General features: G+C 36.4%; 1 protein-coding gene across 2 annotated transcripts in view; it reads left to right on the top strand.

Annotated features, from left to right (window-relative positions):
* Dtl (denticleless E3 ubiquitin protein ligase homolog) overlaps window positions 1–25105 on the top strand; it is a 40491-nt gene that overhangs the window by 6759 nt on the left and 8627 nt on the right. Inside the window, exons 4-13 of one of the 2 annotated variants that reach the window (XM_074048375.1) lie at window positions 466–527; window positions 611–731; window positions 4340–4390; window positions 5856–5968; window positions 7208–7281; window positions 8902–9005; window positions 9313–9417; window positions 12868–12980; window positions 19166–19255; window positions 20565–20700. In XM_074048375.1, the coding sequence (XP_073904476.1) occupies window positions 466–527; window positions 611–731; window positions 4340–4390; window positions 5856–5968; window positions 7208–7281; window positions 8902–9005; window positions 9313–9417; window positions 12868–12980; window positions 19166–19255; window positions 20565–20700 (969 nt within the window). Of the gene's footprint in view, window positions 1–465; window positions 528–610; window positions 732–4324; window positions 4391–5855; window positions 5969–7207; window positions 7282–8901; window positions 9006–9312; window positions 9418–12867; window positions 12981–19165; window positions 19256–20564; window positions 20701–25105 lie in introns of both variants that reach the window. The other variant, XM_020172836.2, reaches the window with a different exon arrangement.

Here is a 25105-nt window from a genome sequence, read left to right as displayed (position 1 = left end):
TGAACCATTGCATTTAGGCCAATGGAAATGGAAGGGGGTACTCCAGGTGGAGTTAGCAAAGGCCTAGAGATAGGAAAGAATAGGATATAGTAAGAAAATAGGGAGTGATCCAGTTTGGTTAGAATAAGAAATACAGAGAACAGTAAGTAAAAAGCCTCCCCACAGAGCCAAAGAATGCAGGACTGTGAATATCAAACTAAAGTTGCTCCATTAGGAGAATATTTCAAAAAGACTCCATTTTACAAAACATTGCTAGTCTGTTCATAGACGTAATTTGATATCGGATGGCAGTTCTCATGTGGTGCTGAAGGAAATGTGTAATGTCTGTGACTCCACAACTCTCTTTGGCCCACAGAGCTTTCCACTGATATTTTCATTGTAGCTTTTAAGGCACCTAAACTGCTATTGATATGGCTTCCACAGAACACAATCTGGGTATTTCATATTTATATTTTCTTTATTTAGAATGGATGGCTCACTGGAATGCTGTCTTTGACCTGGCCTGGGTCCCTGGTGAACTTAAACTCGTAAGTGACTTTTATTTCATTGGGTTCTGGGTAAATACTAGTAGAGGGTTGCTTTGTTAAATTGTGCTTCTTATTTTTGAAAGGTTACAGCAGCAGGTGATCAAACAGCCAAATTTTGGGATGTAAAAGCTGGTGAGCTGATTGGAACATGCAAAGGTCATCAGTGCAGCCTCAAGTCTGTTGCCTTTTCTAAGTTTGAGAAAGGTAGGTTTGTGCTTAAGTTTTTATCTCCTTAACTTCCTTTACAGTGGGGAAATAGGAAGCTGCAGTTGTTTCTATCCTTACCTTGTCAAAGTTGCTATTTATCTGTATAGATGATTGAGATTCTAATATGACTAAAAACTTTAAAGAAATTAAGTTGGTTTTAGGCCCATTCTTGTGGTTATTCTTTCCAGCTTATGCTGGAAAGTCAAGAGTCTTCAAGTCATTTTTTTCTATAACCTTGCAGATCAGGTGAAAATTTATGAAAAACCACAAATATCTCTGTTAGACTTCAGGGTCTGTTGAAGTCAAAACCTTGCACTAGGCACTTATTAACTATTTGTAAAATTTAAATGGAGTATGAGGCTGATAAATTGGATATGATTCTCTACCTAAAAATTGCCTTGTTTGTTTCTCACTCTACTTATATTGTCCTAGATCTGTAGTTCTGTCCTTAGCCTCTCTGCAAGCACTTAAATTCAACATACTCAAAACTAAACTCATGATTTCCTTCTGGCAATGCCATCTTTATTCTTTCTTCTGGTATCATTTCCCTTCGGCCTAAAGAACTTGCCTTAATACTTCTTTTAGTACAAGTCTGGTAGAAATAAATTACCTTTGTTTTCTTGAATCTGAAAAGGTCCTTGTATTTTCATTCTTGAGGATATTTTTGTTGGATATAAAATTCTGGGTTGACCACTTTTTTCTTTCATGTTTCACTGAATTGGGAAGTTTCTGCCATTTCTTCTTGATTTTTTTCCCTAGTTCATTCGTACCTTCTTGCTCTTGCTCTCATAGCTCTTCTGTTTTCCTCCCTTCCCCTCCTCCTGTCCCCTTTCTTCTGGGACTCTTCTCTTGTATTTGACCTTTTGAAATTATCCCATGAATTTTTGAGACTTTTCGTTTGAATTTTCTTAAATTCAAAATATAATTTGGTGTGCTGTTTTCACCTTTTTGTTGTTGTGGTTGTTGCTATAACAAAATTTTTTAAAAAGTAGTGGTTTATTGAGCTCAGTGTTCTGGAGGCTGGGAAGGTCAAGAGTATGGCTTCAGTATCTGGTGAGGGCCTTATTGCTGCATCATAACATGTCAGGAGAGCATTACACAGTGAGACACGGCAAGCTGGCCAGAGAAAGTTCACTTTTATAACAAAACCACTCCCAAGATAGCCCATTAATCTATAGAGGGTTTAATCCATTCATTAGGACATATGTTTCATGACCCAATCACCTCTTAAAGGCCCCCACTTCCCAACACTGCCAAAGTGGCAATCAAATTCCAACATGAGTTTCGAAGGGAACAAACCATACCATAAAATCTGCCCATTCAAAGTATATTTCAATGGTTTTTAGTTTACTTACAAAGTTATGTAATTATCACTACATTTTCTTCAACCCAAAAGGAAACTCTAACATATAAGCAGTATTTTGCATCCACAATTCCCTCAGCCTTTCTGTTCCTATAGATTTGCCTAGTTTTTCATTCATGTAAGTGGAATGATATGCTGTGTACTCTTTGGTGACTTGCTTCTTTCACTTAGCATAATGTTCAATCTTATTTTGTTGTCTCTTCTTTAAATTGAATGACTTTTATTGGTTTGTCTTTGTTTAATGACTTTCTCTTTTTTCTATTCTTCACTTAAGCTTAAGTGCAGTGAATTTTTCCATTTCAGTTACTGTTTTTCAGTTCTCAAATCTATGGGCTTTTTTTTTTATTATTAGTTTTGTTTCTCCACTGAGATTTATCATCTTTTCATTAATTAGAAGTATAGATTTCTTTACCACACTTAACATGTTTATATTTGATTTACCATCTTGTCTATAAGGCAACATCTGGGTTATCATGGGGTTGTCTCCCAGTGAATACTTTTTCCTTGAAGAATACTCTTTTTCCCTACTGCTGTCGGAATTGCTGTCATTTGGAATGGTATGTTGGATGCTGGATTCTGGATTCTGTTGTATTTCTTAGAAAAGAGTTAAGGTTTCTGTGGTAACCTATTAACTCATTTTGACTCAAATTGAGACTTTCACTTTCAGGAGGGCAATAATTTATATCTTAATTCCGTTCCTTAGTTTAAAACTCAGTTGCAAGCTACTTTCAGTTTTCTCTTACACATTTGCCTTAGGGATCAGCCAGGGACTTGAACTGAAAATATATATATAAACATATATATATATTTTTTTTGGTTGGTACCAGAGATTGAATTTAGGACCTACTCTTCCATTTAAGCCATGCCCCCAGCCCATTATGCTTTAATTTGCTTTTTTTAGATAGGGTCTCACACTTGCTTTTTGCCCAGACCTGCTTCAGATCACAATTCTCCTATCTCCACCTCCGAAGTAGTGTGCTTCACCATACCCTGACTGTATTTGAGATAGGGTCACATTTACTTTTGCCCAGGCTGGCCTCAAACTTCAATTCTCCTATTTCCACCTCCCAAGTAGTTGGAATTACAGGTATGAACCACCACACTGGCCCAACTTGGACTGAATTTAAACACAGAATTAAGGGTTCCCTTTCTCTAGGGCTCTTATTCTGACATTCTTGTTGCTCCTCCTCCTATCCCCTAATCTCCTTTTCCTGGTTCCTCTGGCTTGAAAAGTGAAAGGTTTTCCTACTGGAATATTGCTTGGTACTAATGCTACAGCTGTGACTAGCCTCAAGGTAGAACTAAAAAGGAAACAAACCAGTAACTTGTCCCAGACCAATCACTTGCCTCAGGTGTTGACTCTCCTCCATAATTTTACCTCCCCAAAGCACTCGGGTAGTTTTCATTTTATCCACCTTATAACTAATGCAGGCGGATCAGTTTGTTAAGTGCTTACTCATCCATATAGGAAACAGAGATACTTTTTAAATTTATTTTTGCAATGCTGGGCCTTGAGCCCATGGCCTGGGGAATAGTAGGCAAGCACTCTAGCACTGAACTACATCCTTAGCCCTCTTTTTTAATTTAATTTTAAAGAACAAAACATTAAAGATAAATTTAAGGTCTCCTATTTTCCTTTTTTCAATTCCATTGCCCTCCTTCCAAACCCCAGAGACAACCCCTTTCACAATTTCATGGAGATATCAGTGTCTTGGTCTTTTTATTCTAAGTCAATACAGCTTAGAGGTTTGGAGTATAGGCTGTGGATTCGTACTGCCAAGAATACATTGGCAGTCACTTATCTTCTTTGTGCCTAAGTTTTCTGTCCGTAAGTTAGGGAGGGAGCATACCTACCTGATAAGGTTGAAAGGGGGACTGAGATAATTTGTGTAAAGCATGTAGAATATGATATAGAACCTAGGATGCTAAGTACTCAGCTTATTTGTTATTTTTCTTATTGTAACTACTACATATTTTATGTGGTTTTAAGAAAATTTACACAGGGACTCTGCTGTGGAAATTTTATTTTACATAAGCATATTGAGTTCTTTGTAATCCCTTCCCTCACAGTTGTTTTCTCTATTTATTATGGAGTTACATATTTAAAATTTTTTAATCTCCAGTACCAAGACCAGTACCTAGCGGAGAGTACTCTAGGAGACTTAAATAGAAATACAGGCGTCATTGACTGGTTTTGTAGCATCTTAAGTTTTCCATTTCCCCATAGCTGTATTCTGTACAGGTGGAAGAGATGGCAACATCATGGTCTGGGACACCAGGTGCAACAAAAAAGGTAACCTGGTTGTATTTTTTTATTTCTTCTATTCATATGTGCATACCATGTTTGGTCATTTCTCCCCGCTTTTTCCCACCCCCCTCTTTCTCCCCCACCACCCCCTTGCTACCAGGCAGAAAACCTGGTTGTATTTTTATTTTGACAGATATGGGGATCATGCCATACTTAATTATTTTGAAAGAAAGATTAGTGATTTCATCAGATTACCACCAGGGGGCACATGAGTTCATAACCCTCCATTCTGCTCACTGGTCAGTTCTCAGGATGTGCTAAGTGAATGTTGCAAGTACTGCGCAAACAAATTTACCTCATGTTGTCTTCTGAATTGCAGTGCAGTTTACCTAAATTATTGATAGAATTAAAATCAATACTACATTAGCTTACTGGGTAAATACTATTTTGTTCCTTTTTTAAAGATTTTTGTTTTTTGGGGGGCTTTGGGGTTTTTTTGGGTTTTTTGGTTTTTGTAGTTACTGGGATTTGAACTCAGGGCCTTGTGCTTGCCAGGAAGGTATTCTACGACTTCAGCCACACACACACCCTTTTTGTTTTTTAAAGAAATAAATATAAGCTTACATTGCCCCATGGTGCCGTTAAGTACCATGGTAGTCAAACTGGTGACTATTGATCTGTTTTACTTACTGAGTTTTAAAATTTTTTAATAGTCTTTATTTTGTAGAGCGGTTTTAGCTTCAAGCAACATTGAGCAGAAAGAATAGCTTCCATGTACCTCATGCCCTGTACAAACATAGCCTCCCACTCTGGAAACATCTTACACCTGAGTGGCACATTTGTTATAACTGATGAACCTACTCTGACACATTATCACTCCCAAATCTATAGCTTGCATTAGGGTTCACTTTTTGTGTTATACAATCTGGCTGTGACAAATGTGTCTGCCATTATAATATACAGAATAGTTTCACTGCCCTAAAATCCCTCTGTGCTCTGCTATTCATACCTACCTCCCAACTACACCCTGGCAACCACCGATCTTTTTACTGTCTCCATGGTTGTGCCTTTTCCAGGATGTTATTTAATTGGGGTCATACAGTATGCAGATTGACTGCCTTCACTTAGTAATATGCATTTACATTTTCTCCAAGTATTTTTATTGCTTTAGCAAGCTCATTTATTTTTAGCACTGAAAATACTCAGTTGTCTGGATAGACTACAGTTTGTTTATTTATTATTTATTATTCATTCACCTGCTAAAGGATATCTTCGTTGCTTCCAAGTTTTAACCATTATGAAAAAAACTGCTATACACATCTGTGTGTTTTATTCCTTTTTATACATTATAATCTTGCCACAGGAGATAAGGTACACCTGGCTCTGTTGGTTTTAATTTCATTGATCTGGTTTTTAAAAATTGCTTAATTTTGAGATCTTTATGTACAAATGTTATATTCTGCGTGAGATCAGAAAAGACCTAAATCAGTTTCTGTGGAATATCTTTCAGATGGGTTTTATAGGCAAGTGAATCAAATCAGTGGAGCTCACAATGCCTCAGACAAGCAAACTCCTTCCAAACCCAAGAAGAAGCAGAATTCAAAAGGACTTGCTCCTTCTGTGGTAAGGTTTTAGATACGTGTGAACAGACTTTTTCCTTTGAGATAGGGTCTCACAACTCAGGCTGGCCTTAAACTCATGATCCCTCTGCCTCACCTTCCCAAGGGCTAGGATTACAGGTATGTACTTTAATCCTAAAGAAATCTTAGAATAGAATCTCTTTTAGGGAATTGTTGGGCATAAAGGTGGATGCTATGGATTAGGTAAATGAGAATCTCCATTTCCATTTGATATCAGTGGCTTATGTATTCAGTGCCATATTCCATAGTTCTCATACTCCAGTGAGTAACCTGGGGAACATATTAAAAATTCAACTTTCTGAGTATCATCCCTAGAAACCTTCATACATACAAATATCCACAATATAATGTGACTCATAAGGAAAAGTAGAGGGTAGTTTGAAGAAGCATATTAAGCATAGGGAAACAGTTTTACTATAGGGAGGTGATCCCTGTTTTCATAATAAAAGCGATAGAAAAGATGTGAATATCTTTTATACATTTTAAAACGTATTAAGCATTAAGAAATGTATTAAACATTTGGGTAGAAGATAAACTATTCTAGTAGTCAAAAGTTCAAACTAAAAATATCGTTGATCTCACTTTAATGTGTTTTTCTAATAGTCCTGGTCTATAGCATCCTAATAAATATTTGGGGGGAAATGTAATTGCTGACTTACCACTCAAGATCACATCCTAACTATAGGACACAGGTCTGAATAGAAACAGGTAGTGGTGTTTGGAGGCCAGGTGGAGTTAAAAGATGTAACTTTTAGACATTTAGAGAACTTGTTAAGTAATAGCAATTAGGAAATAAAACTCCATTGAGCCCTTCTAACTCTTTCAGGGCATGTACTCATTCATCTGTAATTCCTTAGATATTCCTGTTTGATAATCTGGGTACATAGCAACATTTTATAGATGAAACAGGCACAAAAAAGTAAAATTGGTTTCCTAAAGATACATAGCTCATTAGGAGGGAGGATTCTAAAATTCAGTAGGTTAAGTAAAATCTTTTAGTCACCAGTTTTGTTGAGTAAAAGTGTTAACATATATACTATAACTTACTGATACTTAGGTCATTTCCTGGCTAGCACATTTATGTAGGATTATTGGGAAAAGAAGATTTAGTCTAATTCAGAGTTCAGGGAGAAAAGCCATTCTGAAGCACTTTGTTCTCTTTATGGTGAAGATTGTGACACCCCAGACAGAATTTCCTTCCTTTTCTTTCTTGTGCTCTTAGGATTTCCAGCAGAGTGTTACCGTGGTCCTCTTTCAAGATGAGAATACATTAGTCTCAGCAGGAGCTGTAGATGGGTAAGAAATTTTGATTCTTGCTTCTTTTGATGAAGTAGCTTTCATGAGCTGTGATAGGTAAGTCACAGAGTCCCATTATAAGTGAATACTTATGTTTATACCTTTTGACAGTAGTACCCAGCTGAGAAGAAAAACCGCAGATCACACTGTAATGGAAAACAATGGGTTAGAACTGCCGAAACAATTAAATGATAGCATACATGTCACACTTAGCACATTGGCTAACACATAAGAGAAGTGTGAGCTGCTATGCTTCTATTACAGAAAGGAAGCTGGGTGGATAGCTTGCTTACTTATGGAAGTATAATTTCTCACTGATTCTTATTTTGCAGAGTAAATTTTCTATCATTTTGGATTTTACCCAGATTTAGGAATATCTTTAAGAGAAGAAATCTGATTCTGGGTGTGTAATTGGTAATTCTGGGAGTAGATGATTTGTAGAAAGGGTCAAATACTTTAACATACTTGCCATCCATGATTGGTCTGAATTAGCCTTCCTAGTCTGACGCTTGTTCATTGGTTTGTCCTCTGCTAAAACATTGAAGAAGGTAAGTTCTTCATGTGTAGGGATTCTTTTTAAGCCTACTTCTTTACCCATTATATCTGCAATACATAACTGCCTTCAATTTTTAACTTTAGACTGGACATGGTAGTATATATCTATAATCCCAGCTACTCAGGAGGATCATGGTTCAAGACCAGCCTGAACAAAAAGTTTGTGAGCCCCCCTATCTCAACCAATAAGCCAGGCATGGTGGTCCACATCTGTAATCCTAGCTATGCAGGAGATATAGGTAAAAGGATTATGGTTTGAGGCTAGCCCAGGCAAAAGCATGAGACCCTGTCCAAAAAATAACTAAAAGCAAAAAAGGACTGTGTGTGTGATTCAAATGGTAGAGCATCTGCCTTGCAAGGGCACTAGCAAGAACCTGGGTTCAAACCCCCAATATTGTCAATTTAAACAAATAGTGGCTTACTATCCTAGGATCTCCATTGTCACCTCTGGACACTGAACTCTACTGTGAGCCAAATTCTTGGGTAGGAATGAAAAATTATAAGTTATTATGTTTGTGAATGGCTGTGAAAGGTTCCTCTGTTTATTTCCAAATATCTGCCATTCATTCCAAGTTTGTGTTTCCAAGTTGTCTACAAACTAGAAGTAGAGGATTAAGACAATTATCCCAACAGATGAAATGAAAAACACTTTTCCCCTTTGATAGGAAAATTTGTTTAGACTAGACTACTTAAGGAGTCATATATAAAGATACAACCTTAGGAACAGAGCTTGCTGCTTACGTCAAAGGGTATATACAGATTATCAAAGGCTTCGGAACTGTGTTTTCTAAAAACAACGGGGCAGCGACCGTCGTCTTCCTTTCCGCTCCCTTGGAGTGAACTCCAGTAACCCGTGACTGGGTCAGATCACATCTGTTTCCCTTCTGTCAGAATTGTAAGCTCAACATTGGAAACAATACTATGTTAAATGTGTTTCCCAGTGAGACGTTCTCCCTGTACCTGGAAAACGTGCCTGAGGAGTTAGATCAAGTCATTGCACATTCAGCATATGTGGAATTGGGGTGGAAAGGGGCCTACAAAATAACTATTTATGTTGATTTTTAGGATAATCAAAGTATGGGATTTACGTAAGAATTATACAGCTTACCGACAAGAGCCCATAGCTTCCAAGTCTTTTCTGTACCCAGGTAGCAGCACTCGAAAACTAGGTAAGCCTTTGTACTGATTGTAGGACTTTTGGGGTGAGATGGGAATTTTTGTTAAAAAAAAAACTTTTTTTTTTTTTTTTAAGGCTAATGTTCAGCAACAAAGACTTGAGAAACTCTAATATGTGGTGGTATCTTTCTGAAGTTCAAAAGATAAAAACTTAAAATATTTTTGATTTGTATATATTTTGGGGAACAAAGAATTCTGGTGTTTCTTCTCATGGAATGAACTATTTTTTTGCCCTCAGATTTTAGCCTGCAGTATACTAATCATCATCAAGATGTGCTAATTAAAATCCTCTTTTCCTAGGGTACTCAAGCCTGATTTTGGATTCTACTGGCTCTACTTTATTTGCTAATTGCACAGATGACAACATCTATATGTTCAATATGACTGGATTAAAGACTTCTCCAGGTAAGATTTTATTTTACTTTCTTACCAGGAAATTAATATGGGTTTTTTTGTTAATGATAATTTAGTGTTTGGGAGTGGTTTTCTAGACACAACTTATTAAGTCATGTGAGGAATTTGACGTCCTTAATTAGTTTCAGTGATGTTTTCAAAGGTGTACTTTTCTTGAGATCATTTCACAAGTAAATAGAATCCTGCTCTTCATAGTGAGCCTCCTGAAATCATCCCTTTGGCCTATATTTAAGATTATTTAAATTTTCTATTTAATAAGCTTGCAGAATAAAGAAAGATGTTCTGGGCTGGCAGAGTGGCTCAAGTGGTAACATTCCTGCCTATCAAGCATGAAGATCCTAAGTTCAAACATAGGTACCACCCAAAACAAAAGGAAAGAAAGAAAGCTGTTCTGCTCAACTTTATTCCTCTGTGGGGGCTGTTAGTTAAAATTAAAGGCCTGAATTTTTCAAACCCCCCTCCCAAATGGTTCTACCCTCCCTTGGCTTTTTCCTTAATGTTGGCCACAGAGCAACACTTTATCTCGAGGTATTTTCCCTTAACCTCACTTTTTTTTTTCCCCTCAAGAATATAAAAGTAAAATCTAATACTTAAAACTAATAAATGATATTTAAAAAAGAAACTGAGGTTTCTTTTTAAACCCAAGCATGGTTTAAGAGGGTTGTTTGGGTTATAAAACTATTACTGTTCACTTAAGCAAGCTACATGTTAGTAGCCTGGTTCTTCTTCACATCTAGCTCTGTCAGAAACACTCTGAATTCCATAACCAATTCCCAGAGCTACTTAATTCCCAGATGTGCTGGTAAATATCTTGGGCTGAGGGTATGGCTTAAGTGGTAAGAGTGCCTGCTAGTAAGTGTGAGGCCCTGAGTTCAAGTCCCAGCACTGGCAAGAAAGTCTAAAGAAAGGGAAGGGAAATTTCACAATGGTACAGAATTTAGGATATTTTGGTGGTGCTCTTAGAGAAGTTTCCAAATATTTTCCCAAGCAATCTTATGGGGACTTTGCTCTCTGTAGCAGTACTGTAGTTGTCATTTCTGATGCCTTGGATTAGGTCTAGTGTTCTTTAAACAAAAGTAAGAGTATTTGGAAAAGGGAAGAGGTTTTATAACTTTTAGAACTTCTGTTACATTATGTTAAACCTTTCTACTTGGAATTTCTGTTGCTGTTTTCCTTAATGGAATTAGAGTTCAGATAACTGATAATTTAGTCATGTAAAATAGACTTTTCAAAATTTTCCTCAAAAGATAAAGCCTGATCCTGATTATATTATCAGATGTGCATGAGCTCTTTTATATACTTTTTCCTGTAGTTTGGTAGTAAAGGGGCTTGTTTAATTTGTTTCTCTGTCATCAAGCACTGGACTAATAATTTAGTAACCTTCTATACTCCTACAATAATTTGAATTCTTCTCATAGATAGATTAGTTGACTTGTTCCTTCAAATTTGAATGACCATTGTATGCTGGCACATGTGTGTGTATAAAAAAATCTAGTAAATACTTGCCTTGTCAAGACTTCAGAGGGTCCTGGCAATACTTGATTTACTGTATGTTGTATTAACACTATTGTATTATACTAAGTGATGTTCATATCTCAGACCTAAATCATCAAACTGAAGCCTGGTGTAGTGGCACACACCTCTGATCCCAGCACTCGAGAGGCTAGAGAATTGGGGTTCAAGGCCAGACTGGGTTGCATAGTAAGACCCTACCTGAAAACAAACAAACAAACAAACAAAATTAAGTTAATAAAGGCCATTATAGGTTTTTCGGAGGACTTATAGCAAGATTTGAAGCATATACAATGTATTTTATCAGCTTTTCCCTGACCAACAGAGGGCAATACAGACTTAGAGATTCAATGGGAAATTTGGTCTGTAGTTTTCCACTCACAGTTTAGAGTTGAAGGTGAATAATAATAGTTTTGGAGCAGTGTTCTCAGAATAAAGAAACCTCTTTATTTTGCATGGATTTATCTGTTATAACAGGTTTACAACATGTATCTGAGTTGATTCATGCCATTCCTTCACAGCAAAATATCTAATATGGGGAGCATTTGATATGTGGACTTTAAAACTAAATGCAAAGTTCCTCTCCAGTTTATTCTAGAAAATGAAGGGACTTTGCAAGCACTTATAGAAAGCTGACAAGTCCCTTGCTAATGCTTCTCTCCACTCTTAAAAGTGTGATTTTTTTTTTTCTTGCCTAAATTTATCTTTAACATTGCTAGTAACTGAACATTTTCTTTTATATTTTCTAGCAGTGTTCTGGTGCCAGAGGTCTCAGGTTTTGAGCACCTTCTAAAAGAACCTGTCAAGAGCATGTTATGGTTATTTGCTCTTTCACCATGGATAGTGGGAAACCCAAACCCGACAGCTAAACCTAACCCCTAGTGTCTTAGATATGAGCATACAGTTTGCCCCACTAGCTACTACTACCATATAGTCTGTGAGCTGGATTAAAAAGATTCTCACATCTGGCAGGAGTGGTGGCCCGTGCCTGTAATCCCAGCTACTCAGGAGGAGGCAGAGATCAGAAGGATTGTGATTCAAAGCTAGCTGGGCAGAAAGTTAACAAGATCCCATCTCAAATAAGTTGGGTGTGATAGCGTTCATCTGTAATCCCAGGAATGGAGGAGGCATAGATAGGAGAATCATGGTCAGAAGCCAGCCCAGGCCAAAAAAAAAAAAAATCTGCCAGATTATCTGAAAAATAACCTAAAGCAAAAAAGGCTGGAGATGTGGTTCAAAAGTTTCCCACATCTCATGTATTTTGTATTCATATATGAAAATAGAAGAATGAAACTTGTTCATTGTTCTAAGAAGGGGTAGAAGGAAATGAGGGAAAATGGTGGAGGGGTAAATCCAACCAAGATATATCATAAGCACATATGTAAATATCACAGTGTATCCTCCTGTATAGCCATTATATGCTACTAAAATTTTGAAATGTAAAAATAAAATTACAATTTATAAAGTTAAAAAAAAGATACCCACATCACAGATAAACTATCTGTAAGTCTTGGCCAGAATCCAAATTATTCTTTTTACTGTTTTTACCTCTTCATGTAACAAATATTTCTCTGTTCAAAGCATAAAGACTAGAGAAGAAAGAGTAAGATACAAACTGTACCCTCAAGAGGCTTGAAGTATAAGAAGTAAGATTAGTGTATTTTGTATTGAAAAAGCCCTATGCTGGGGTGGAGAAAACAGTTACAGTCTTAAGACATTTTTTATCACTTATTTTATGGCCAGTTCCATACCAAATATTTGGAATGATTTCATGAGATTAGGTCTAATACAAAGCTTCTTTCTAGAGTTTCTTGACAGTCTGCTTCAGTGATCAATATGGTGATAAAACTTGTTCAGATACATAAGCTGCCTGCATCCATTGGAAAACCAGAAATAACAGGCAAGCAATTTGTGTTTTCCCTCTTGCAGTGGCTATCTTCAGTGGACACCAGAACTCTACCTTTTATGTAAAATCAAGTCTTAGTCCAGATGACCAATTTTTACTCAGTGGCTCAAGTGATGAAGCTGCTTATATCTGGAAGGTGAGTTACCAAACTTCCCTCACAAATGTAAGACTGGATTATTCTTGCAAATATTTATTCTGTCTAATATGAGGTAAGTTTAATAGAAACAAATACCATTAACCTTTCTGCATCAGATACTTGATAAAGGTTGCATCTTCGTTCACTTAAAGCTCGCTCTGTCAAAGAATATATGGTTTTTTTTATGGCCATTGCTTATCAGAAATTGATTCTGTATCCTCTGTTTCACGAAGAGAATTCAGAAGGGTAATAAGAATATTTAACAATTTTTCTTGCTCCCTTAGAAAACATGCACCACCTTTCTGCTCCGTGTTTTCAAACTCTTTTAAAATAGTCTTCTGATTCCTAAGGTCCTAACTTGAATAACTCAAACAGCCTTGCACAAAACAGTCACTCAAAACTATTTGTATAATATTGCATTCTTTATTCTTTCTTCAAGGTATTAAAATAGGTATGGCAAGCCAGGTGGTGGTGGCTGTAATCCTAGCTACTTGGGAAGCTGAGATCAGGAGGATTGCAGTTCGAGGTCAGCCTGCTTGGAGGTGTAGCTCAAGCTTGCAAGCATGAAGCCCTGAGTTCAAACCTCAGTCCCACTTCACCAAAAAAAAATAAAAAAAAAAAAAAGGTATAATAGGTATGGCCACTTTATTTTTTGAGTGGTCCTGGGGTTGGCAACTCAGGACCTTGCACTTGATAGGCAAGTGCTTTACCGCTTGAGCCATGCCTCTGGCCCTTTTGCTTTAGTTATTTTTTAGATAGGGTCTCTCACTTTTTGCCTGAGCTGACCTTGGACTACGATTCTTCTACCTACACCTCCCACATAGCTGGGATTATACATAATGCACCACCAGATTCTGTTTATTTGTTGAGATGGGGGTCTTACTAACATTTTTTGCCCAGGCTGGCTTGAAACCACAATCTTCTTATCTCCACCTCCCTAGTACTGGATTACAGATGTGAATTGCCACACCCGTCCTTTTAAAATATATTTAATAACACCATTTAGTGTTTTTTTTTAATTCTATAAATTTCCTTTTGCTATTTAAAATTAAGCAAATTTATACTTTTTTAACATTTTAAGTGAGTCAATGCCCTGTATAGCTATCCTTATCTCAACCAGCAAAAACCCCTGTTCCTTCCTATTATTGCTTATACTCTCTCTACAACAAAATTAGAAATAAGGGCAAAATAGTTTCTGCTGGGTATTGGGGGGGGGGGGGAGGGAGGGGGCTGAGTGGGTGGTAAGGGAGGGGGTGGGGGCAGGGGGGAGAAATGAACCAAGCCTTTTATGCACATATGAATAATAAAAGAAAAATGAAAAAAAATAAAATAAAATAAAACCATTTTAAGTATTCATAATTCTAAAGTGACTTCTACGCTAAGAAATTTAAAACTGTCTATTTAAAGTCTAATGGAGAAAAAGTCCTAGGGGAAGTACAAAAGAGTGTTTTCTGTATACCGAGAGTTGCAAAAACGCAACATTGCCTTATTGAAAGCATTTAGGAACAGTATCCTAAATGATCGCAAGGTGGAGCTATTGTTCTATCCAGATCCCTTTATGTTGGGCCTGCCTCTTTCTAGAAGCACATTTCTTTTATTTGTTGTATTTTTAAATGACAGTTTGCTTACAAACTATGTACTTGAGATTTCATCTTATGAAAGTAGTTTTTGCCTCATGTCCTCTATAAAATTCTTTTTTTGAGCTTTAAACTTTATCAGTATGTGTCACTCGTACCAAGCCTTGTCTTACATTTAAAAATCTGAGTTTCAAATTTGTTCTTATGTTTATTTTGACATATTCTTGTTTTCCCTTTCTCATTCCCTCACTGTCTTAACTACATTTATTTTTCTGCTTCAGCTCCCAACTTAATTAGAGAATTGTAGGGGGGAGAAATAAACCAAGCCTTGTATGCACATATGAATAATAAAAGAAAAATGAAAAAAAAAAAAAATTAGAGAATTGTATTCATATAAGTTTGTATCTTTTCAAAGTTTCTTTCCTAAAAGAAAAAAACCAACTGAACCAAAAATTGTAGTAAAGGATTACATATAAAAATACCTATGTGCCAATCATTCTTTTAAAATCATCTTAGATAAGTTTTTAAATTATACATAACTAGGTATATAATTATATATTGTATCATGTTTGTATATGTGTGTGTGTATATATATATATATATATATATATATATATATATATATATATATATAATTTTCCTGCCAAGTTTTAAAATTTCTCTAAACTCTTCTTTAGCACAAAGGCCTTTTAAAATTTTTGTTCTAGTGAGTGAGAGCTGAGGGGGGATACTTGTTCCCTTTAAAGACACACACTGTTGTTTCTAACCCATTTTCAGGCATCCAGTCAGTGGCTACCACATACATGGGTGACCCTTTCTGAATGCCTAGGTTGGGTCACATGTCACCGCTGAATGACGTAGTTCAGACGTGATGTTCTCCTGCCTATTCACACATAACTCAGTGTGCAAGCCCTGATATTTGAGATCCTGGCAAGCTTGCTGCTCCTAAAATTGAATTTGCCTAGTGGGGTAGCTCAGTTTCTCTTTCATGATTTAAAAAAAGGGTGTGGTAATTTTAAAGTACTTCCATGTAAGCTGAGTCTCCAAACTGTTAGGTTTTATAATTCTGTGTTTCCAGTAGGTCAGAATTGTTTTTAACTGCTGCAATTTTTCTGTGCTAAAAAGCCCACAAAGATAAACAGTAAAGGAGCGTCTTATCTTATGACAAAAGAGAATGGCCTTTTAATCCTCACTATTGCCCAGCAAAGGGGGGGATGTGTTTACTTTAGACTCTCTGATACTGAGAACCAAGACTTAAAAAAAAAGATTTACCATTCTACATTTCCTCCGTTGCCCCACCTCTACCCGTACCTTCTCTGCCCTGGTTGTTTCTGAGAGAGCATCTGAATAGAATTGAAGTGGTTATAAATAAACTGATTTGGCATGCTATTCTACCGCTGACTGGCAAAACATTGAGCCTGACACTTTAGGAAGTGTAAATGATCTCATGGCAGAAATAAAGATTAGATTTGGTTTCCAACTGGGCATGTAAAGAGATTTTGTGAAGAAAAGTGCTGATCTTTTTTTTGTATGTTTAAGTACACAAAGTGCTTTAAGAGGCCTGATAGAGCTCTTCACTTCTAGATGTACCTTTGTCATTTTAACTTTGAGATCTTTGTGCCTTGAGTATTCTATAAAAAGTAAAATATGTAAAGAGAGGACAGTTTTCTGTGTTTGACCATCCCCAAAATGCTTACATATAAATGTCTTTTAAATTTTAAAGTAATCTCTTTCCTATTTGAAAGAAGGGGGCTTTGTTAAAATGAAATGGTATAATTGTGGTAATGTTCTTATGACATACTGATAATAAAAACATATTTGAATGAAAATGAGGAATTTAAAAGCCATCTGAGTTCATTAGAAGATATTGACCTTTTTTGAAATAGTCATCAGGTACTACATCCTAGTACAGTCCTAAACTGTCAAAGCACTCATTGCTGAAGTTCATAAAAACTTACTAGGGATTATTTTCATCCAACAACATGCTCTCCTGCCACTACCACTGCCTTTTTTCTTACTAAGATAGAATTCAGGAGCCAAGCATGGTGGTGTAATCCCAGCACCTGGGAGGCAGAGGCAGCAGAATCTTGAATTTGTGACCAGCCTTGGGGTACAAAGCAAAACCCTGTCTTTTTAAAAAATAATAATAATAATAAATCAAGCCTGGGCTGGGGGTGTAGCTCAATGGGAATGCTTGCTTAGCATGTATGAAGCCTGGGTTCAGTCCTCAGCACTGCCAAAAAATATATATGGAAAGAATTCATATAACATGAAATCATTTTAAAGTGTACAATTCAGTAGTTTTTGATATGATCACAGTGTTATACAACCATCACCACTGCCTTAATTCCCATCACAAACCCATTAGCAATCTCTCTCCATTCTCCCCTCCCACAACAACTACTAAACTATATTCTGTCCCTGTGGATGTGCCTATTTTGAATATTTCATGCACACCATATGTGGCTTTTAGGTTTTCTTGTTGTCATTTCAGATTTTGGTGGTATTGAGGATTGAACTCAGCACTTTGCACTTGCTGGGCAAGCACTCTACCACATGAGTCATTCTCCCAGTCCAATACATGGCATTTTGTGTCTGACTTCTTTTACTTAGTATTATCCAGGTTCATCCATGTTGTTTATTTATAGTACTTCGTTCTTTTTTATGGTACTCCACTGTATTATTGTATGCATTGCAGCACTTTTTTAAATCCATTTGTCAGTTGATGGTCATTTGAGTTGTTTTCTATTTTTTCTTTTTTGCTTTCTGCTTAAAGCCACTATGAACACTTATATATAGATTTTTGTTCCGGGTTCTTTTGTTGTTGGTTTGATTGTGAGTTTTTTTAGTGGTACTAGGGCTTGAACTCAGGGCCTCAACAGTTGTGAGGCAGGTGTGTGTAAAAGTTTTTGTCTGTACATGTTTCAGTCCTCCTAGGGTACCTACAAAGAGTAGAATTTCCAGGTGATATGATACTTAATTCCATGTTCTAACTTTTTGAGGAATCTTTCCCCCACTTATAATGCTATTTGAAATGCCTGGCTTATATATTCAATCAACAAATACTGACTTGTATTGCTAGTATGGTTACTACCGTATCGGATGGTAAAACGTTTTTCCAAAGATCTGTTCTTTCTCTGAGGCTATATAGATAAGTGCAAGACTACATACATCCTTTTGGCAGGAATCTGGTCTTTCTTAAAACTTATTTTAATCCTTTGTATCCACGTTTAGGTTCTACTAGGTATTATGACACAGAAACTAAGGAAGGGCAGTATCATGAAATGAAAACCTAGAGGCAAAGGGCAGTGGTTTAAAGGAGAATAATGTGTTCCTACTGGGGATGTTCAAAAGGACATAAGGATTTCCTCTCCCTGTTAATTATGAATACTAGGCTTATTTTGGGCCTTGGGTTAAGAAAACTTAACGGACTGTAACCATTCCAAATGGAAGAGGAAGGAGAATTCCTGTGACTGTTAGGATAGCTGAAGGCTGTCTTTAAAGTCCTTTTTAAATATATGTTACCCAAGAAAGAATGACATTGTTGTTAGCATTGTAGAAGTAGGCAATCAGATCTTTGTAGATACGAAAAAAAAAGCTTCTGTTAGATGTTAATTAAAAACTCAGCAAAGCAAATTAGACTCTGCTCTATCTTCTTTTAACTTTTTGAATTATTGCAATGTGCCATCTAACCTAAGAGAAGAGTAGTAATAATTGAGTTGGATAACCTTAGAAATCAGTGTCGAATCTCTTTTAACTGTAATCTAAGGAGTTTATTAAGTTTACTTAGTCATTCTCACAGATAATCTTTCCACATTTACCTCCACTTTCTTCATACAAATGAACCATGATTCAGATCCTCAAAAAACGAAAAGAATAACTTCTCTTAGCTCTAGATTGCTTGCTCTCTTCAAACACATATGCTAATAACAGTTATGTGGGCTTGTACTCTTTATTGTGCTAGTTAATTCCTATGACCTGTAAAAGGTATTGACAGCTCTTAAATGAATTAACTGTCCATTGCTATCAAATCTGCATCACTGGTGGCATCTAGTGATGAGATAATATTCTTAATCACATGTGCAGTACACGCAATGTGACCCTTCTTTATTCACTAAGATATAGTGAAATGTGGTGAGACTTAACTTAGTAAAGGTTATCTTAGCTCAAAGTGAAGGGATAAAACCTTGGATTTTGGTAAAAGTCAATGAGTCTCTTTTGGAAGGAAAACTGTCATCTTCTCCCAAGAGAGCTGGTGGCATGTTTCAGGTACCTTCAGGATTCATAGTTAATTACTTTTCCTGGAAGTAGCTAACCAGAGAAGATCTGAAAATATCCTGGCTGTGTAAAGAAAGGGCTGACTCTTCTTTTGAAGTGTACTACCTGTTCTGGTATCTAAGCTTATATTCCTTACTTATTCTGACTACTTTCATTGTGTTTTCTCAGATCATTGACAAAAACTTTATTACCCATTAGAACTCTGTTTTCTGAACTATAGCTAGGCAGGTGTAGGGGCCTTTGGTAAAAGTCTAAAGCTATCAGTGGCACAGTTAGGAAGATCACAGCCTAACACTGTTCTGATGACTTGTCTCTTTTTGATTGGGCTAGGTCTCTATTCCCTGGCATCCTCCTACTGTGCTCCTGGGTCATTCTCAAGAGGTCACATCTGTGTGCTGGTGTCCATCTGACTTCACAAAGGTTTGTGAAAAAAATCTGTAATTGATTTTAAAAAACAGATCACATGGGTATAGGCTTTCATAAGGTTTATTTTGAGAGTGATAAAGACTTCTCTTTTAGAAATTTAGATGTAGAGGTCATCCAGGATCTATGTCAGTATTACTTATATACATATTCTGCTTTTGTCTACTAATAGAGAAATCATATTATGCACTAAGGAATAAGGTTGGATTTCTGGTTCCTGAGAGTTATTCCTTCTCTAAGTATAGAATTAAGTTTTTAATTTAAGGTGAAAACTACTTCAAGAAAGTAACTTCTCATTTTACAGAACAGCTTATTTGAGTTCAAGGCTTTTTAAATAAGATAAATAATATATAAATTACCAGACATATAGTAGGTGCTCTGTAAATAATTACTGTTACTGTCACTACAGAGTGATTGTAGATTCTAAGCATCTCTTATTGAGTGGTAAAATACGTATCTTCTTTTGGCCTCCCATTAAGGAAAGGAAAAAGCTACCAGTCTCTTGGGGGCAAAGACTTGAGAGAATGTGTGTTCTTTTTTTCTCTCTCTTTAGTGACTGAAATAGAGAAATTACATAAACAAATGCTGAGGAATAGCTCTGGTACCAGTGGCCATTTGCCACAAGCTCTTCAAGCTGGGCTTTCTCTGCCATAAAAGGCTTGGGACCAAGATCAGGAATGGTCAGATATTTTTAAAGGGGCAAAGGTTATTTTTAACTTCTTTCAGCCTACTGAACTTGTTCTTTTCCCAGATTGCTCCTTTACCTATCTGAAAAATCTCAGAGGAATAGTTTCATTGTACTTGTCACAGCCTACTAGAGTCATGAGCTAAGTCTGATATTAGAAATGATCCCATTACTTTAGCAATAAGGCAGAGCATGCAAAATTCAGAAGAAACTCATAAAAACTGAATGTTGGTGATATACACTGATCATTTAGCAAAAAGGGTATCTTAATTACATATTTCATGGTTATGTAGAAGGCAGTAAAGATAATGAGTTGCCTGGTGTTTTAAGAAAATGAAATGAGCCTGTTATAGTAAAGTTTTAAATTTAAGTAAGAAATTATTGGTAATGAAAGTCGAATCAAGAGAAACTATATAAAAAAAGAAACCAGAGAATTTGCTTCCTTGGAAATCTGTAGTGATTCCTGAAAGCAAGCAAGGAAGGAAGTATGTGCTATCTCAGATACTATTTTCTGTATCATGTTATAGCAGACAAAATAATTCTCCAGTCCATGAGCTCCTAAGGCATATCTATTTTTATGAATCTTTGAAACTTCATCACTCCCTTCCTGATTCTTCTTAGATTGCTACGTGCTCTGATGACAATACACTAAAAATCTGGCGCTTGAATAGAGGCTTGGAGGAGAAACCAGGAGGAGATAAACATTCCATAGTGGGCTGGGCCTCTCAGAAGAAAAAAGAGATAAGAGCTGGCCTAGGTAAGTTTTTTATGGTTTTGTTGGCTTTGTCCTACGGTATGTAGTTGGAAGCTAGAGTTGATCTTGTTTTGGTATGCTTTTAAAGAAAAGCACCATCTCCTTGGCTTTGTTCTTTTCGAATAATACTGTCTGCACAATATTTACCATTTACACAAAGCACTGGAATACAGTGGTGGATTTGTTCAATGAGTATTAAATACCTACTATATGTTGGTCACAGTTTTCAGTTACTTACTTTTGTTCAGCAGTGAACAAAAGAATCACAAATCCCAAAGATATAAGCAGGGTTTATATATTAGTATGAGAGGCAATAAATAAGAAGTAAAATATGTACTATATCAAGTAACGATCAAGTGCTCAGGAAAATAGAAAAGGAAGAATGGCAAAGTGTGCTGTTAAATTTTTCTGTTAGGAGGACAGGGAGGCCTCAATGAAAAATGATTTTGAATAAAGAACATTAAATAAATGGTAAGTCCTATGGATATTTTACAGAATATTTCAGGCAGACAAGATAGCAAGTACAAGGGCCTGAAGCAGAAGTAAGCTTGGCATATTTCTCTTCCTCAAAGAAGCTAATGTGGCAATAGCCCCAATGGCTGGAGCAGGAAAAGGAGAGGGAAGAGAACAAAAGTAAAAATGGGGTTCTTGTAAGACTTTGGCTTTTATTTTGACTGACGAAAAGCCACCTGAGAGTTTTAAACAGAGGATTATCATGATCTGATGTTTAACTTGAACATTCTTGCTCTTGTGTTGAGAATAAATTATAAGAGGATGAAGATGCAAAGCAAGAAGCTAATTTTAAAAGTCATTGAGGTAATTCAAGAAGTGCTAATAGTGGCTTAGACCCAAGTGGTAGCAGAAGATATGATAAGAAGTCATCAAAGTTGGATGTGGTATTTCCCACCTATAATCCTATCACTCAGGAGGCTAAGGTAGGAATATCATGAATTCGAGGCCAGCATGGGCTACCTAGCGAGACCCTGTCTCAAGAAAATAAAACGAAACAAACAAAATGTGTAAAGAGAGAGAAAACAAAATAAAATGGGATATCAAAATCTGTGGAAAAAATAATTTTTTTAAAGCCATCAAATTCTGGGTATATTTATAAGATAAAGTCAACAGAATATGCTGAGGTGTGTAAGAGGATATTATCAAGGATGATTTCAGAGTTTTTGCTTGAGAACCCAGAAGGATAGAATTTCTTTACCTAGGTAGGAAGAATCCCTGCAGGTTTGGGAGGGAAGCTGGAGTTCCATTTAGATATATTGTGATTATTAGACATGTAAATGGAGATGTCAGGAAGACTGAAGTTTAATTGTGCAGTTCACAACTGGAGGTGTAAATTTGGGGTTCATTGTGATACAAGTAAAAATAGCTGTAAATTCAGAAGAGAATAGAGCTGGGGTATCAACTGTGGAGCAACCAGTGTTTAAAGGTCAAGCAAGTGACAAATACCATTAAATGCTATTGATCAGGCACAACTTGAGAAGAAAAAGATTCAGTGGAGTATTATGCCCCAGAAGTTAAGTAAATAATGGAGGAAAGAGGGCTAAAATTGATCAGATTATCCTAACATAGCAAATAAGATGAGGCCTAAAAAATGACCTTTGGATTCTTAATTGTTGGGGTTAACAGCCTTAATGAGTGGCTTCAGTGGACTAATGGTGACTTCATTGGTATCATTCAGGCTGATAGGAGAAAAGAACTCTGTCGAGGAGTTTTGCTATAAAGTAGAGTGAAGTAGCTGGAAGAAGTGGTGTTAAAATTTGGTGGCAGTTTTGTTTTGTGTTATTAGAAGGGGGGGTTGATATAGGGAAATTTGCAGGAATAGTCTTTGGATAAACATGAAATGCTAACATATATGTAGACGTTGAGACCTTTGCCAGCAGCATGGGGAGTTAGTTGGTCCATAGTAATTGGAGAAAAGACAGAATACATAAGGACTATGTAGGTAAGTGGAGAGATGGGATGGTCAGAACTTGGGCAAGTTTTCTTTTGATATGATAACTTTTCTCAATGACAAAAGTAGACTTCAGAGGTGGCTTTGTTCTTAGTCTGCTTTCTGTAGTCTTTGATGATGCTTCCTTATTTGGTGTATTTTGGGGGTTTGGGATTTTTATTTCTTTATTTTTGTCTTTAATTTTTATTAGTGTTATAGTTTGATAAGTCAGCTAGCTCTACAAAAGTGAATAAGGTGAACAGCAGTCCCCAGACCCTCTGCCCCTGTTTCCTTTTCCTAGAGGCAACCATTTTCAAATCTGTTAGCTGATTTTTTTAATGCGTGTGTGTTTATACCTCTAAATAATGTTACATATATCTGTTTATTTTTTGCAGTTTTCAGCTTTGTTGACATCTTTCCTTTGTGAAATGAAAATTAGCTCCCTTTCCTGTGTCCCACCACTCTGAAACCTACATAATCCCCATCCTCCTAAAATACAAGGTCCTACTTACAGTCAGATCAAGATATAATTCAGTGAGTTTTAGTATAGTCAGAGTTGTACAGTTATCAGTATAATTCTGGAATATTTTCAATACCCAAATGACAATTACAGTTTGTCTATGTCCTTGCTAACATTTCTATTGTTCATATTTTTAATTATATCCAGTCTACTGGGTATAAAGTGATATTCCATTGTGGGTTTGATTTATAATTAATGATGGCCAGTGATCTTGACCATCTTTTTATTTGCCCATTAGCCATTTGTATATTTTCTTTTTCTTTGTGAAATGCCTGTACAGATCTTTTGCCTGTGTGTGTGTGTGTGTGTGTGTGTGTGTGTGTGTGTTTACTGGTGGTGGTACCGGTATTTGAACTTTGGGCCTTGTGCTTGCTAGGCAGGTGCTCTATCATTTGAGCCATGCCTCCATCCTCTCCCCATATTTTAATTTGGTTATTTGTCTTATTATTTCTGAGTTGTAAAAATTCTTTATATAGAGATGGTGGGGACGATCTAACTAATGTATAATATAAGCCTATTTGGAATTGTCAACGATGAATCCTCCCTGTACCATGAATATATCCTAATAAAATAAATATTTTCTATTCTTTATATATTCTGGGTATAAAGCCCATATTATATAATTGCATTGCCATTTGTGCTTTTAGTGTCATGTAAAAGAAGCTTTTGTCTATCCAAAGGTCACAAAGATTTTACTCCTACGTTTTTTTCTAGGGTTTTTGTTGTTTTTAAGAATTCTAGGTCTGTGACCAAAAAAGGTCTTGGGACCTTTTTTTTTTACTTTTTCTCCCATTATGTACAAAGATTAACACAACTTTAGTTTTACTGTATGTATATTTTGATTTGGGGGGAGCTTTTTTTCATTGACCTTGATATTTTAGGCACTTTATCTCTTTTGCAACACAATTTAAAATATTTCAATGAGTAAATATTCCATAGTTTACCTAGCTGTTCTCTCGTAGTTAGACATTTTCTTTCCAATATTTTGTTAAAAATTGGGGTTTTTCCTCCCTGAATCAGAGGCTCCTTTTCCCATTAAGATAGTTTCCCAGCGGTGGAATTCCTATGTCAATGCATATAACCACCTTTAAATTTTTTTGATGAAAATATCTTGCCTTTAGCTAGGTATTTTTAGTGTGTCATTGATTATTACTAGTTTTAGAAGCCAACTCATTGTACATATTAACCAAATTTGTACTATAATAACAATAGTTAACCATTATTAAGTTGTAGCACAATTGTCCTAAGGTCCAGATTAGATTTGTTTATTAATTCCAAAAATAACTGCAACTGAAGATCAAGAAGGTTAGACTTGCCTGAGATCACACACTATTAAGTTTTAATTAGAACGAAAGTTCTGACTCTTGCAGTCTGATTAGCGAGCAGATGCTTGGAAACTCCCTGCAGTACTGCCTCCTTTAGGACCTAACAGAGCAAAGCAAAGTTCAGGTTGAGACCAGATCAGGAATTATGCCCACATTTCTCTCATTTTCAGCTGATGCTAGCTTTACTTTGAGAACACTACAGTAACAACCTGGCATGGGTGCCAGAGGCTGGCACACTGGCCATTTGACCTGCTAAGCCAGCTGTCGGCAACAGATTCGCTGCTGTTGGCTGCTTTGGCATTTTGAGAATTTAGTTCCCCTGTTTTCCCAAGCTTCCAATTGATGCTCTAGCTTTTCATTGTTGTCTTAGGTTCAGATCTTCTCTTCTGGCCCTTCTAACACTAACTGGAAAGTTTTAATTGCCAAGGCACAGCTTCTCTTCCCTCTAACCTACTTTTCCTAGACAGCACCCACTCTGTTGCTACATTTATTTCACTGTGGTTCAACTAGACATCTCATAGCCCTGCTGAGGCCAAGGGTTCTTAGTCTTGGCTGGGTATCAGAACCATTTGTGGAACTTTTTGAAGGTTTATACATCCCCAGTGATTGATTCAGTATGAC

The sequence above is a fragment of the Castor canadensis genome, chromosome 11 (genome assembly GCF_047511655.1).
Source record: "Castor canadensis chromosome 11, mCasCan1.hap1v2, whole genome shotgun sequence".
Taxonomy (NCBI): domain Eukaryota; kingdom Metazoa; phylum Chordata; class Mammalia; order Rodentia; family Castoridae; genus Castor; species Castor canadensis.
Note: the sequence above shows the minus strand (reverse complement) of the source record. Positions and strands in the feature narration are given on the sequence as shown.